Source organism: Tachypleus tridentatus, chromosome 9 (genome assembly GCF_004210375.1).
Source record: "Tachypleus tridentatus isolate NWPU-2018 chromosome 9, ASM421037v1, whole genome shotgun sequence".
Classification (NCBI taxonomy): Eukaryota; Metazoa; Arthropoda; class Merostomata; order Xiphosura; family Limulidae; genus Tachypleus; species Tachypleus tridentatus.
In genome coordinates this window covers 115,126,575-115,142,846 of record NC_134833.1, presented here as the reverse complement: position 1 = coordinate 115,142,846, position 16,272 = coordinate 115,126,575, and the positions used below count along the sequence as shown (strand labels likewise).

Sequence of the window (16,272 nt, the reverse complement as noted above, 5' to 3'; positions counted from 1 at the left end):
TTTTGAACTCGATCTGGCCACAACTGTGCTCTCCACAATTCAACTATTTGTCTCTTTTTTTTTTTTCATCAAAGGCTGGTTCAGTTACTTTAGAACAAAGTTGGCAAACTAATTATTATACTCTAGTCTGTTACTAAAATACAGTGTGTGATAAGTTTATTTTAAAATTGCCGTTATCCACTTTTTGTGGCTAAACTCCCAATCACGCAGTCTAGACCTATATTCTATCTATCTAACCCGAACTACATTTTGGATGTGTATTTGTAGTCCAACAGTGGTCTACAATTTTCCACACACCTACAAGACATGATACATCATATCAATGAGAAAAATTTAGAAAGTTCTTGTAACATGACATAACAATATAATAGTTGCCATTTAACAACAACTGAATTATACGACGTATGATTCGAAAACAGTTACATAAACAAACCTGAGATTTACTATCACTTTTAAAACCAAGTAAATTTAACACTTCGACTATACTTAAAAAATCTAAATTGTAACACTGACATTAAACTTAAACAACCGTGTATATCTAACATTCCTGAATGCAATGAATAATGTTTAATAAAATGCTTCCATATAATAATAATGCCTTATACTAGAGCGTTTTTCGGAAGCATTAAAAATTGGCTTGTTGCTGTGGTATTCTAAAATAAACTTCTAGCTATCAGGTAAATTTACTGAAAAATGTTAAAATGGGAAAGGAAGTTTTGGATTTTCTAAGCAAAGTATACATAGGTATGACCCATCTGCAAGTGTTTGTTTGTGTTTGTGTGTTTTTTATATAGCAAAACCATATTGGGCTATCTGCTGAGCCCATCGAGGAGAATCGAATCCCTGATTTTAGCGTTGTAAATCCGTAGACACACCGCTGTACTAGCGGGGGGCCATCTGCAAGTAAGAAAATGCGAAAAAAATACAAAAAAATAGCAGTAATACTACTGAAATATGAATATGGATATCTAAAATTACAAGAGACTATAACACTTAACATAGTCTTCACCAACTGGACACTGGAGAATAATCTCGGAAGAAACTGACTTTCCTCGAAACTATAAAGTAAATAGACAATCTTTGAGAACACAAATTGACTATCTCCTCAACATCATGTGCAAATAAATGCAATTTATAAATACAGGTAAAGCTCAACGTAGGATTGTTGAAACAACTGCATTCATGATGTTAGAAAACGCGTAGGTTCAAGAAGTCTTAAAATAAAACATAAAAACCCAATAACCCGAGCGCTTTCGAAAGGTGGACCTTTCTTCTTCAGGGGTATAATGTAATTTAACTGCATTAATATCCTACCACAACTTATTGAATGTAACAGGTAAATATTTTATACTAACTAAATTTTCTGAATAATTTATAGATAAAGGCTGGACTGTATACCTGAGAGTCCGTAGTTCGCGTCCTGTTACCTTTCTCTAAAAAATAAAAACAGCGCTTCACACTCTGGAGTCACGAGTGCGTTATAAGAGTGATTGGCAAATCCCACAATTCGATTATAGTAATCTAATAACTAGAGATGAGTGCTATCGATTATATACTATCAGTTCAAACTTAGGGACAGCTAACGAAACAAGCATGGACATAAGTAATATTTTAGAAACTCGACCTCTATTATAATGGAGACTAATCGTTAATCTTATATAAGAAATGACTTAGACGAGCCTCCTGTACGTACGTGGTATCACACCAAACTATGAATTATTTCAATTATTTGAAAGTTCAACGTGCGATAAACACGACAAATCGTCTTGTATAAGCGGAGTATAATATATCTTTAATTCGTGCATATTTTTATAGTATCAATTTGACCGCACAAATCACAGTTTTATTACTATTTGCGCTCACATAGCTCAATAAGTGCTCAAAGCTGGTTTGTTTGTTTGATTGAATCGTAATTACATTGTTTCCAAGAAACTGGCAATTGAACAATAGCCGACATTCATCATTTCCCCACAACTAAAAGCCCCACCTGTAGCTCGGCGGTAAAATTTAGACTTTTTAAATCGAGGTTCGAATCTTGTGTTGTGCACATTGTAGCTAATCCATTGAGCAGTTTGCACTTATAACAACAAACAAAGTGTTCAGAGCGTAACATGTCCAACGTTAATCCTCTGTCTATCTTTACTTGTAAAATCATTAAATCTTATTTATTGCTTTTTCTTTCATACCTATGAGGCAGAGTATTAAGTTGCTCGATTGTGTCTTTACTTTTTTCATAAAAATCAAATCTCCATTTATATGTTTTTACTGTGGTAATTATTCATTTGATAAAATTCAGTCTGAAAGTAATTCTCCACCTGAAACAAAAATAATGCTCTACCACAGGATTACTTGCTACAAAGCATTCAACAGAGAAAACTGACGTAACAGCGTCTTTCTGAATCCTCCATGCTATTTTTAAAATATATTTTTGTAACAACGCTAAAAACCGAGTTTCGATACCCTTGGTGGGCAGAGCAGAGATAGCCCATTGTGTAGCTTTGTGCTTAATTCAAAACAACAACAACAACAATTCTTCAAGTATTGTCTCCGCCTTGATAAATATTCTTCTTAGCTGTTCCACGGCCTGCTGGTGTTCTCTGGTTATATCAAACATGACTTCTTGCTGCTATTCAAACAGCAACATTCCCACAACAGATTATAATTACATATATTTCTGTGCACATATTTTGCGACCAAAATGTTAAATTACGAAATGTCATGAAAATATTTACTGAATACATATATAAATATATATATTATATCGTATTTTTAAACACTTTTGAATAAAAGCCAGTCCCTGGATTTACAACGCTAAAAGCAAGGGGTTCAGTTAAGGCTTTGCTATAAATAAAAACACATGATACTAAAATAAAGACCAATCTGAAATAAAATTTACGCCTGTTGCTACTTGATTGCACTTACCTTTTGACCGTTCTTCAAAATCTGTACAAGTTCTCTCACTGAAGCAAAAACTTCTATCTTACTAATAGTTTTATTTGGGACTGTAATATATTTCTGAAACTGTTGTTGTTTTAGTGCCAAGCTAAACCTATCTGCGCTCTGTCTACTATGAGGAATCGAATGCCGGATTTTAACATTGTATGTTCATAAACTTACCACTTACTCACAGGGGAGATCATTTAAGAAATGACTGTAGTTACAATACATACGCACATTCATAAATACCACTGCAAAATCAAAAAATAACGTAAAAATTATCAAACATACAAAGTTTATACGAAAGCAAGTAACGCATATACACACACACACAAAGAAATCAAACCAAATATTAAAAATAAAATTCAAGAACTAAAACTGTCACAATAAATGTAAAAAATTATGATATTCAGCAAAATAAATACAATTAAGATAAATTTATTATTGCGTGGTCTAACATAGCCAGGTGGTTAAGGCGCTGGACTCGTAATCTCAAGGTTGCGGGTTCGAATCCTCGTCGCACCATATACGCTTGCTCTTTCAGCCGTGGGAATGTTATAAAGTGACGGTCAATCCCACTATTCGTAGGTAAAAGAGTATCCTAAGAGTTCACGGTGGGTGCTAATGTCTAGCTGCCTTCCCTCTAATTTTACACTGCAAAATTAGGAGGGACTAACGCAGATAGCCCTCGTGTAGCTTTGCGCGAAATTCAAAAACAAACAAACAATTTACTATTGTGTCAGAAGCATAAACACAAAAGACAAATATTAAAAAATTACACCACTTGTTAAGAAAGTATAAAAGTTACTTAATTTTTAAAGGAAAATGTCTGCAGCTCCCATATATGTTTGGGACATTCTGTCTACTAAACATAACCCCTTCTCCTAAAAATGCAAGTGAAAAACAGAAAAGCTGGCAAGGAAAAATCAAATATGAGGAAGATATTTAGTATTACAATCCATAAACTGACCCGACATGGCCAAGTGGTTAAGGCACTCAAATCGTAATCCGAGGATCGCAAATTCGAATCCCCGTCATACCAAACATACTCGTCCTCTTAGCCGTGAGGACATTATAAAGTTATGGTCAATTCCACTATTTGCAAAAGAGTATCCCAAGAGTTGGTAGTGGGTGGAGATGACTAGCTGCCTTCCCTCTAGTCTTACACTGCTAAATTAGGGACGGCTAGCGCAGATAGCCCTTGAGTAGCTTTGGGCAAAATTTATAACAAACACACCAAATAACCCACATCGTCTTATAACATACTGCCACTCATCGTCTGCAGCTCGTTTTGGGTTTGACAGGCACTCTTAAAAACCCACAAAAAATATGTTGATTTTAACATAATAGAAGAAATGTTTTGGTAGTAAAAACCGCCAATAAGTTTTACATTTGTAACATACCCAACATCTATCCACAAGGAAGAAGAAGGTTAAAGGTACTTATACTGAAATAAATTATATCGTCAGAAAAATGTGACGATCTACTTGATTTAAGACTTTCTCCATATTAGCGGAATTTCTTCAAATTTCCAACTGTATTTTCAACTTAACTGCTGAGAGCTGTTTATAAGTTATCTTATGAAGTACCTTGACCTCTTCTGTGTATTATTTTCCTAGAGATTGGGTTAATTTTATAAACCTACAAATACACATTAGCACTTACCTAAAAACACACCTTAGAATTCAATTGCTCCCTACATATGATTTTTATTCATTTCCATTAAGGCTTTTTCAACCTACGTGTTTTTCTAACATCATGCATGATTTTTAGAAATTATTATTATCCGTTATTTTACCTTAAGCCTCGTGAGATTCGGTTTGGTTTGTTTGAATTTCGCGAAAAGCTACTCGAGGGCTATCTGCGCTAGCCGTCCCTAATTTAGCAGTGTAAGACTAGAGAAAAGGCAGCTAGTCATCACCACCCACCGCCAACTCTTGGGCTATTCTTTTACCAACGAATAGTGGGATTCACCGTCACATTATAACGCCCCCACGGCTGAAAGGGCAAGCATATTTGGTGTGAGGGATTCGAACCGGCGACCCTCGCATTACGAGTTGAGTACTTTAATCACCTAGCCATGACGGGCCGCCTCGTGAGGAAAAGATGTTTGAACTTCTTTTTATACATTTATATTTATAGAAACAAGATATGGCTCACCAATGCTGTCATTTCATATTTCTTTTTTTCTCCTGTAGCATATAACTGATCTTCCAAGTTTGATATCTGAAATAAAGATGTAGCATTCAAGTCATTCTTATTGATTATTTTTGTTTCAAATGTGAAAAACACAACCTTAAACAATCAAAACATAACATCCATTGCTAGAATGAAAAGAAATAAATATAAACTATATTTTCGTGCATACTGTGATGAAGTTTACTGAAGTATGTATATGTTAATTTTTCTTTTTCTTTCTCTCTTTACTTATATAAGCTCCAAAGCTTCCAGTCCACTTTTCTCAACTTTAATGAAATGTTTTTATAATTTCTTATTTTCTGCTCCCATATATTCTGCACTACTCCTGCAGGAGTTTGAAAATTGTTTGAATATTTGCAATATATAGTAACCTAAAAACAACTTACTAATTCAATAACTTATTGAAGTGATTAAACAGTTATTCTACAAAATAAACTTACGTTACATGGTTGATCAACTTTCTTTCAAAGAACATCGACATGCAAGGAGTAAAGTTTTAAAAAGTGTCTCCAGTTTAGTATCTTCTGAAGTCGTTTTTTAGTAAAAAAATTAAAAGTTTTATCTAGCAAAATTTGACTTTTCTCCAGTTTAGTATAACAATTTATAAAATCGTTCTTTTATGAAAATACTGGAAATCGTTATAATCAGAACAGAAGGATGTCTTACACACAGCCCGCCACAGTCAGGTGGCTAAGAGGCTGGCCTCCCAATTAGCTGGTCGTTGTTTCGAATCCACTACACACCAAGTATGCTCACCTTTTCAGCTATTGGGGCGTTATAAGATGATGGGCAATCCCACCATTCCAAAGTAAAAGAGTACCTCAAGAGTGGGTGATGATTAGCGGTCTTAAACCGCTAAATTAGGAACGGTTAACGCAGATAGCCTTCATATAGCTTTGCGCGAAATTAAAAAATAAACAGTTTTATATATGACGTAAGAGTTGAGAAAATTTTACAAAATATGTCAAATGATATGAAATAATTTAGTAATATGTTTGTTCTGATATTTTTTACTTGGTTTGACCAAAATAATAATTATTATTACTAAACAAAAATTCATCACATTTGAACACGCATTCTGATTTATTTTTCATTTACACAAAATATCATTTAAACAACACCAAATTAAAATTTTCACCCTTTTCGCAGGAACACGTGTGTTTTATTATAGCAATGCCACATCAGACTGTCTGCTGAGTCCATCTGGGGAAATACAACCGCTCAGTTTAGCTTTGTAAATCCACAGACTTACCGCTGTACTAGTGGGGTACTTTCAGGAACCCATAAAGGTGATTTATTAGTAGTTTGTTTTACTGACAGTACAGTCTTTCACAGTGAAAAGTATGTTGCACAAGACAACGGTCTTTAAATATATTTAGCTTTTCAACAGTAAATAAGTTAAAAAATACACTGCAATTATTACAGAAGAAATAATATTAATTTATTCAAAAGAGTCTCATTAGTATTCCAAAACAAAATGAAAATGTTATGTAGATAAAAATCAAATCTAATGGTATGTTTTTGTTGCTGGAAAGAAAGAGTAACGTCTAAAGTACCTTTTTTTCAAACTGAGGTCCGAGCCCAAAGGGAATTGTAAGTCTATTGGAAGCAGGTAGAGGGATAGTAAAGAAAAATGTTGCAATTACAGATATCTTAGCGTGTCTACAGTAAATTGTTATCACTTTATGCGTGTAGATAGGATCCTCACAATCTAAAAGGAGGAACCAGCAAAACGAGTTTGAGAATCTCTGGTAAAAAATATGCCTTCCTAATACTGATACGGTAAGTGCATGTTAATCATCATATACGTGATATACAGAGGATTGGTTGTGCTACACTAAAATCAGTTACAGGTATTTAACAATCCTGTTAAATTCGATGCAAAATATTTATACACTTAGATCATAAAGATCAAAGACGGGAATATCCCTTAAATTAACTCTCGTACCTAACTTGGGGAACCAGGTCCACCCAGGAAGAGACTGCAGCAAACCTTAATACTGGTGGTAACCCAAATATGGCGTCTGGTAATAGAGGAGAATCCATGAACACATGAGTCAGTAGTAAAAGTCGTCCACATGCTCAAGGCAACATAATCAGTAGGTTCCATATAGAAAAGTGACACTAGAAAATGCACACAAGTTGCTTTCATGACATATTTGTTCTTGCGTACTTTAAACAGCTGGAAAATGAAACGGATGTTCATGTTATCTCGTACGAAGATATTCTGGATATATCACCGACGTAGCCCCTATAAATACTTGCACGATTAGGTTGTTGACATAGGTGCTGAGAAATCGTATTCTCATACAAGTTTGTTATGGGAAGTCTGCAGGAACAAGAGTATATATCAGACAAGAAAACCTATAAATGAGTATTTTTGCTATGTAACCAATGATGCAGGTCTATTTTCAAAACGCGCGGTCATTAGATAAAACATGACCAGATGTAGCAACATGGACTATGACAATGTTGCGATGCTCCAAAATCGTTTTAATATAACACAATCAATCAATGTGAAACACGTGAACCCTTTAAGTCATTAACTTAAGCTCACCTGGAATATGAATATAACAAATACAGAAATCACTACAATATACCGAATGTTAATTCAACAAAATTCTTACAGTGATATGAAATTACTTAGCTGTAATTATTACGAAATAGTTCTAAAGAAGTTGATTTTTGTCTCAGTATGTTATAAAGTTATTATTTTTACTTTCTGTTGTAGGTTCATCCTGTGCTATTGTCAGTTTCAACGATTTCTTTTCCAATAATTGGGTAGGAGCCACAGAATAACAGGGTATTTATCAGAAAATGTGTTGTGGGCAAAATCTGAGTGCTATTAATCTTGACTGAGTTTTGAGAAAAGAAGACTGGGCACGATGTATACAAAAGTGAAGTTATTTTTATTTCAGCATAAAAACAAAATCAAAGTTTAAAGCAAAGGTATTGTGTGTATTTGTGCTGAAAACCTTAAATATAATCAAATTTATCTACAGCAAAACCCACCTGTAACTATTTCTGTGCTTTTATTCCAGACTGAGAAAATATAACATTATATATTACTTAAAACAATGCTATTATTCTCAGATGGTAGGATCTACCAACATGACTGATAATGTCTTACTTCAAAACAACAGAAACTGTACTCTTGGGACATCACATGACGTACCAGTGAACAAGATCTTATCCATTTCTATAGACTACGTTCTCTGTTACAAGAATCTTTCCCGCACGAAAGCCCCCCGCTAGTACAGCGGTATGTCTCCGGATTTACAACGCTAAAATCAGGGGTTAGATTCCCCTTGGTGGGCTGAGCAGATAGCCCTTTGTGGCTTTGTTATAAGAAAAACACACACAAAAAAAAACACACCCGCACGAAAGTGTGTGTGATACTGTAGTTGAATGACCTAGTCCCGTGAATAACTAGAACGAGAGTATCTGAGTGACTCCCCTGAACACTTCCACATCCGCAAGACCCCGTTAGTATAGCGGTATGTCTACGGATTTATAATGCTAAAATCAGGGGTTCGATTCCCCTCGGTGGACTCAGCAGATAGTCCAATGTGGCTTTGTAATAAAAACACAAAAAACACAATATTCGCAAATTTTATTCTAAAATCTATTTTCAATAAGGGGAAGGAAACACGTACTGTGCTTGAATGCTTCAAGCACTTTATAGCTTGTCCCAAATTTCTCCAGTTTCAAACGCTGGTTATTTCATCGTAAGCGTTTTACGCTAATAACAAATTTGAAATATGTATTGTTCTATAGCTCTGTATTATGTTGATCAGTAATCTATAAACATCATGAAGACTGAAACAGAGTAACACTTGGTTTCAGATATCGAACCTATGTTTTGAAGTTTCCCTCATTTTCAAAACATAATTTTATTTCTTGAACACCGAGACTCTTAGTCTTACATTGCACGATGCTGCCCAAAGTAATTATATATTTTTAGCTTGAGTAAAGGAAGTTTATACATAATCCTTGACCATTTTCCATGACTAAAAATAAACAAATAAAAATGTAAAAAAACTGTTAAATTTCTTGGTAAACATTAATTCCTTGATAATTAAAAGAGACAAGAAATACTCTTGGTATACAAAACTTGTTTCCTGTGCCTACCGTCTGTAAATATGAATTAACCTAACACTAGTCAATTATAGTTAATCATATTTTTTTCTGTAAAGAGAAGTATATGAGTAGTAAGCGCTGCTGACTAGTCACCCTTTCTGCAATCAGAAATATTATATTAGGAATGGTAAAGACTGACTTTGAGATATCTAACTTACCGTTTAACACTTGAGTAAAATTATTTTTTTGTTTTTGAATTTCGCGCAAACCTATACGAGGGCTATCTGCGTTAGCCGTCCTTAATTTAGCAGTGTAAGACTAGCGGGAAGGCAGCTAGTCATTACCACCCACCGCCAACTCTTGGGCTACTCTTTTACTAACAAATAGTGTGATTTACCGTAACATTATAACGACCCCACGGCTGAAAGGGCAAGCATGTTTGGTGCGATGGGAATTCCAACCCGTGACTCTCAGATTGCAAGTCGAACACCTTAACCCACCTGGCCATGCTAGGCGAGTAAAATTAAGATACCGTCTACACATGTACATACATAAGGAGAGCTTTCGGCCGAACCCCATACTTTTGTGATGTAAAAAATTATGCTTGCATAGTTACAGCATTGATGCTTATGGTATTTAACGTTTTCTACAAAATCTGCATTTTTCTAATGAATTATTATAATGTTCGGCTTGAAATAATCCCATGCTCCCAGCCCCTGTTGCATTAGCATGCTTTGTATGCTGATTGTGCTTTGCATAATGTGCGTTGGCTTTGATCTCATAAATCAGAACCCGTATTTCAAGCATTCTGCATACGCACCTGCAATCTGGAAGAAAGATTGTTCAATTTATAAACAAACAAACAACCGAACATAAAATCTAAGATGTTTGTAATTATACTCGACTAAACTTCTTTCACTCTTGCGTAACAGTCTTGTTCATTTTACAACGTCTTTTTACATCAAATTCGAGTTTCTTTCACATTTGTGGTGACAATTTTTTTCCTAAATAACGTGTTATTTACGTAGTATTTTATTTAAAGAATAATTATTCGCAGATGAAGATATTTCGCTAATAACAAAAGCGTCGCCAATTTGGTTGTTAAAAACAGGTGTGAAGGATATTTATGACAAAGAAGTTGTTATAGAATATTATTAGATACTTTATCATGTTTAAAGCCAGAGACAAAAATATTTGCCACTGATGAACAAAATAAAAGTAAGCTGAAAATAAATTAGACGAAATAAGGTAGAAAGGAAATAAAATTGTTAAACTTACAATTGGGAGAAATAAAGAGGATATTTGAATATCCGCTATTTGACAAAGAGAAAAAATGAATACTGTACTGCTTTTAAAGTTATTATTTTTCTACTTTAAAGTTAAGAACACTGATTAAAGTGTATGAAATCAATTCCAGCCAAAGAAGAATAGTCAGCAACTCCAATGGATGGATTAATTATAACTAGGCGCCAAACACAGTCAACTCTTTCACAGATGTATGCAACCGGTCCATGCAATAGTAGAGAAATTGACATTCATTCTGGCCCGGCATTGCCAAGCGTGTTAAGGCGTTCAACTCGTAATCCGAGCGTCGCGGGTTCAAAGCCCGGTTGCACCAAACATGCGCGCCCTTTTAGCCGTGGGGGCGTTATAATGTGACGGTTAATCCCACTATTCGTTGGTAAAAGAGTAGCCCAAGGGTTGGCGGTGGGTGGTGATGACTAGCTGCCTTGCCTCTAGTCTTACACTGCTAAATTAGGGACGGCTAGCGCAGATAGCTATCGAATAGCTTTGCGCGAAATTCAAAACAAACAAACAAACAAACAAAGACATTCATTCTACAGGATACTTTCCTATGTGACATTTTACGTAGTCAAAACAAAGTTCCAAGCTCCTAGGCAATAAACAGCGATAAGTAAGTAAAGAAAAAAATAATTTCTCTAATTTCGCGAAATATTATAGTAAAGTAACCCCCCGCTAGTACAGCAGTATGTCTACGGATTTACAACGCTAAAATCAGGGATTCGATTCCCCTCGGTGGGCTCAGCAGATAGCTCGGTGTGGCTTTGCTATAAGCAAACACAAACACAGTAACATAAAATTTATGGCATTAACATTTAATAAAGTACTTTGGAAATTTGAACAGGATGAATTTTATATTGTGTGCTTTTAAAGTTATAAATGAAGATTATAATAAACAAAATGAAGTGTCGGCCCGCTGAATAACATAGAAAAAATATTGCTTTGTCAGATTAATGAAAATTTCCAGATTTTCCCATTTTTTTGGCTCTACGGACTTACATGCTAAAAACCGGATTTCGATACCATTAGTGGGCAGAGTTTTGTGCTTAATCCCAAACAAACAAATACATTTTCTTGACAACTGACGCTGCTTATCTTGAACTATTTAGTGTCATAACTTTATACGATAAAAATAATGCAATGATACGACGTGTAAATTTCGTGTGTGCATACTTAGAGGAAATTAAAGTTTCGTTCTCTCACATGAAAACTTCTTCAGATGACATAAACACCATCCACCTCTATATTCTAGCTAAATAAAGTTTACAGAGGATTTTAAGTTTTTTTGCTTAGAAATAACTTTAAATTAATTGCTTAATGATGTAATTTTTTCTAATATTACTTGTTTCAAAATTTTTAGACCAAAGCTGAACACGTAGGGCTACCAACGCATAGTTGTCCCTAATTTTGAATTGATATATTAAAATGAAAATCGACATTCAACAGTATTAGCCACCAAATCTTTGGCTATTCTTTTCTGACTGCATAAAAGAATTTAACTTCGATATTATAGTGTATCCACCAGTTGGCGGCTGGTGATTTTTTTTATAGAAGTGTGGCACACTGCATACGATATAAATGGCTACATTTTAATCAACTGAAATTAATGTCCTCTCGCATCTATAGATTCCGTTTCTTAGTTCCTTGCTAAGCAATATACGGCTTATCCAAGCAAACTCTCTTGCTGGCATGACAACAGGCCATTCTGGCATGCTCAGTGGTCTGTTTAAACGTACTTTCTGTTTCCTTATGTTTAAATATTAAATCGTAATTAAAACCTTAGTACCAATTAATATCTTATTATGTTATCATAGATTATTACAACTAAGACATAATGAGAAAAGGTACTTTGATTTAAGCGTTAGATGTTTTGTTGTTTTTTTAATTTCGCGCAAAGCTACACGAGGTTTATCTGCGCTAGTCGTCCCTAATTTAGTAGTGTAAGGCTAGAGGAAAGGCAGCTAGTCATCAGCACCCACCGTCAGCTCTTGAGCAACTCGTTTATCAACGGATAGTAGGACTGACCGTCACATTATAACGCTCCACGGCTGAAAGGGCAAGCATGCTTGGTGTAACAGGGATTCGAACCTGCGACCCTCAGATTACGAGGCTAGCACCCTAACCATCTGGTCATACCAGGCAATATTAAATGAGGAACATGGATATGGAAATTCTAAATGAGGCAGTTCAGTAAGTTCCACACTGAAAAAAGTATATTGTTTTGATGCTTTGTTCATTAGGGGAAAGTTGTGTGTATATATATATATATATATTGTAATAAAGGCATGCAGTCTAGAAGTCTCATAAACATTTAGGCTTCTTTCGAATCTCGAAGTTTCTTGTAACATGCAGAAAATCAGAACAATAAAGAAATGCCAGACTGAGTAAGGTAGATTGGGTTAATCAGTTCAGTTTTAGTTAACGAATTTGAAAAATCTAGAGATTGAGCTTTAATGAGTTTGCTCATCAGTGATTGAGTTAGTATGTTAGTCTATTTATTTGTTTTATTGACGTTTGCGTAAAGCTACTCGAAGGTGTATCTATGCTAGCTGTTCCTAAATTAAAAGTGATAGATAGAGTGAAACCATTCACTGCTAACTCTTGTATTATTGCAATTACATTTCTTTATAAGTTCAGGCCTGTATTCTTGATTCACATTTTAACACGTGTGCCAGAGCTGGTCTGGCATACTGAGCAGCAGACAGATCAAAATTGTTTTCGCAGTAACTATAGCACTTTTTAAACTCTAACTTCCAGTCCGAAAAATGTTTCTTTATACATAAATAGACATACAGCAGTTTATATGAATCGGTATAACAATACATCATAAATTACATGTATAATCTGCAGGTATACATGCCTATGCTTGCTTATAGCTATGGCAAGTATTAGTGCCAATAAATACCTATTTTGTGAATGATAAAAAAATCTTAATACGTTCAACGAATTATCTCAGAGCACTTTTACGTGTTTTCCTGGAGGTATGCCCCCAAACCCACTAGCAAGGCATGTTTCGCATGCCAGAGTGTGTGTTGGACACTATTCTGTGTTGTCTGGCTAATAAAAGAAGTTGCTTCTTCCACCCTTCTAACATGATAATGATATATTATGTGGACAACAAATAATTTGAGTTTATGAAAAGCTAAAAAATTAGTGTAATGATGATATTCGTTACTTAAAATTCCAAAAGACCAATTGGTTTGTTGCAACATCATTGTTTTCTTGGCGGGTTCTTCATATTATATTATGAAAATAATTAAACAGTTGGTACATGTGACAAAAACAAATTACTATTTCTTCCCAGTATGCAGAAAATTTTAAGGAGCCCAATAAATTAAAAGGCTGAAATTTATCTAAATATTTAATAAAATGGTCATTAAACGAGATCAAATTTAATAGTGTTTATCGACGTTTTATTTTTTAAATGAGTTTACTATATATAAAAACTAAAAATAATATATGATCAATATGTCTAGATTTTTCAGGGGATCGTACCCACTTTCCCCATCCTTGGCTATACCTCTGCTTCTTCCTTTAAGCATTTAAAAGCTTAGTATCATATACACTGCTTACCCTCTTAATCGTGGGGGCATTATAATGTGACGGTCAATCCAACTATTCGTTGGTAAAAGACTAGCTCAAGAGTTGGCGATGGGTGGTGATGACTAGCTGCCTTCCCTCTAGTCTTACACTGTTAAATTAGGAACAGCTAGCGCAGATAGCCCTTGTGTAGCTTTGCGCGAAATTCAAAACAAATTGTCGTAATTTTGTAGGCCTACTTTACAAATGACGTTAACTAATGTAAAACATATAAACTTATTTGTACTTATGTAACTAATGTACGAGATGGCAACTGCAGATTAAAATATTCTACGAAGATACAATGATTAATTCTGTACACTTAATAACTATTCCGTACTGATAATCTGAATCCAAATATACTAAACAACTTAATGTCACATCCTTAGAAAATTCTAAGCCCCCCAGTTTATAAATTATAAGAGTAAAAATGTAATTTATAATAGATAATCTAATCTAGTGTTTCTTGAGCACTAGTGTGTCATCATCATGCCAATACGAAGGATTTCACAAAAATAAAGAAACAATTGTAGAATATTCACGTGTAAATCGTAATAGTTTTTCGCAGTATTTGAATTTTAGTGGTTCGCAACAGCTTAGCTGAAGAACGTTCAATTCTAGTGAATCATCCTTATGGTAGATCACACCAGTTGTAAATAATGTGAAAAACACACTGATAATTGAAATTTTAAAATGAAGCTATCAGCCACAGCTCATATATATGCAAAAACGCCTCGTTTGGGTTGAGAAAATATTTTACATATATTTTGCATATATATTTCTCTACAAGTGGGTTTTCTCGACATCACTGAGCCACAGCTCATGTTTTAATCACTACAAAGTTAAGAAAGAAAACAAAAAAGACAATAGTTGATAGCTATTCTCGTCTATTTCTGTGTGGAATGTAGCACTAAGGATATTGAGAAAAAAACAAATTCACTGCTTTGTTGATTAAAAATCTAAACTTTTCAGTACTAAATTCAATTATTAATCATATACGTTATTTACCGTCTCAAATTATCTTCAAGTGTTTGTAATTACACATTTATCGAGATAATTGCTTTCCAGTTGGTGCGCGTTATTTAGAACCGTAATTATTATACTAAATGAGAGCCTCTTAGTGATACAGAGGTGAGCCTAGGGACTTCCAACGTCAGAAACCGCGTTTTCGATCATTTTTGTGGTAGGAGGGCTTTAATTCATCGTGTAGGTTTGTGCTTAAGTATAAACAAACCAGTGAGCCTTTGATTAATTGAAGAAATAACTAATACTTAAAAGAATAACTAAGTTCTACTAATAGGGAACACCACAATATCTAAACATCATAACTAGTGTAATTCACTGGTCAAAAGTTTAAATAGTGCAGTACGTTACTTTACGGTGTACTGCTAGTATTAATAAACGTTTGTGGTTATTTATGAACATGATACTCTTTGTACATCGTGCTGATAATATGTTGATAAGCGCACAGAACTTGATTTTAAGGCTATTTTGTTCAGTTTCTGATCCTAAGAAGTACTCGAAGACAATTTTTCTCCCCAAGACCGATTTTCCGTTACGAGTTAATGGTAAAAAAAAAGTTGAAAATGAACTGGAAATTCAGAAGGTGAGTTTAGCAAACAACTGTTATGGAAAAAGTTACGTTTATAATTTTTAGTGTGCTTTATTCAAATTATGGATTTTTCATGTTAAACAATTTAAATTTCGGGGAATAGCTCAAATAAATGAATATGTTTTTTAATAAATAGATTTTTTTAAAGAGGCCAATATAAACTAAAACAACGCTTCAATTTTTAGTAACAGTAAAGGCTTGAAGAAGGTAACATTTGAAATAAGATTCGACAAAATGGAATAAAATAACCCCTTGATGTTACTTTTAACTTTCATTGTGGTATTCAAGTTGACCCATAAAATACATTTCTATAAGTGCAATATGTAATAGTATATGTTATAAAAAGAAACAAAAAAAAACATTATTGTCAAAAGAACTGACCTCCCAGTAGTATATTATTCCAAAGATGTGTATTTTTAGCTATACTGAATTTCTCTTGCACAAAATAATAGGGGTGGATATCCTATCGTAGTAATTGATACAGTACATATCTATATATTGATGCCACTATATGACATATGTCTAAATAGAGAAGTCTTGCCAATGGTTTGTTACAAAGGACT

General features: G+C 34.2%; 1 protein-coding gene across 7 annotated transcripts in view; it reads left to right on the top strand.

The window, feature by feature from the left end:
• Positions 1 to 14,976: 14,976 nt before the first annotated feature.
• The window catches only part of IleRS-m (Isoleucyl-tRNA synthetase, mitochondrial), a 51,765-nt gene continuing 50,469 nt past the window's right edge, over positions 14,977 to 16,272 (top strand). For 5 of the 7 annotated variants that reach the window (XR_013014301.1, XR_013014299.1, XR_013014300.1 and 2 more), the window contains exon 1: positions 14,978 to 15,703. Coding sequence is in view for 3 of the 7 variants with exons in the window: in XM_076456637.1 (XP_076312752.1) it covers positions 15,515 to 15,703 (189 nt within the window). In the remaining 4 variants the exon portion in view is untranslated. Of the gene's footprint in view, positions 15,704 to 16,272 lie in introns of all 7 variants that reach the window. The other 2 variants (XM_076456639.1, XM_076456638.1) reach the window with 1 other exon arrangement.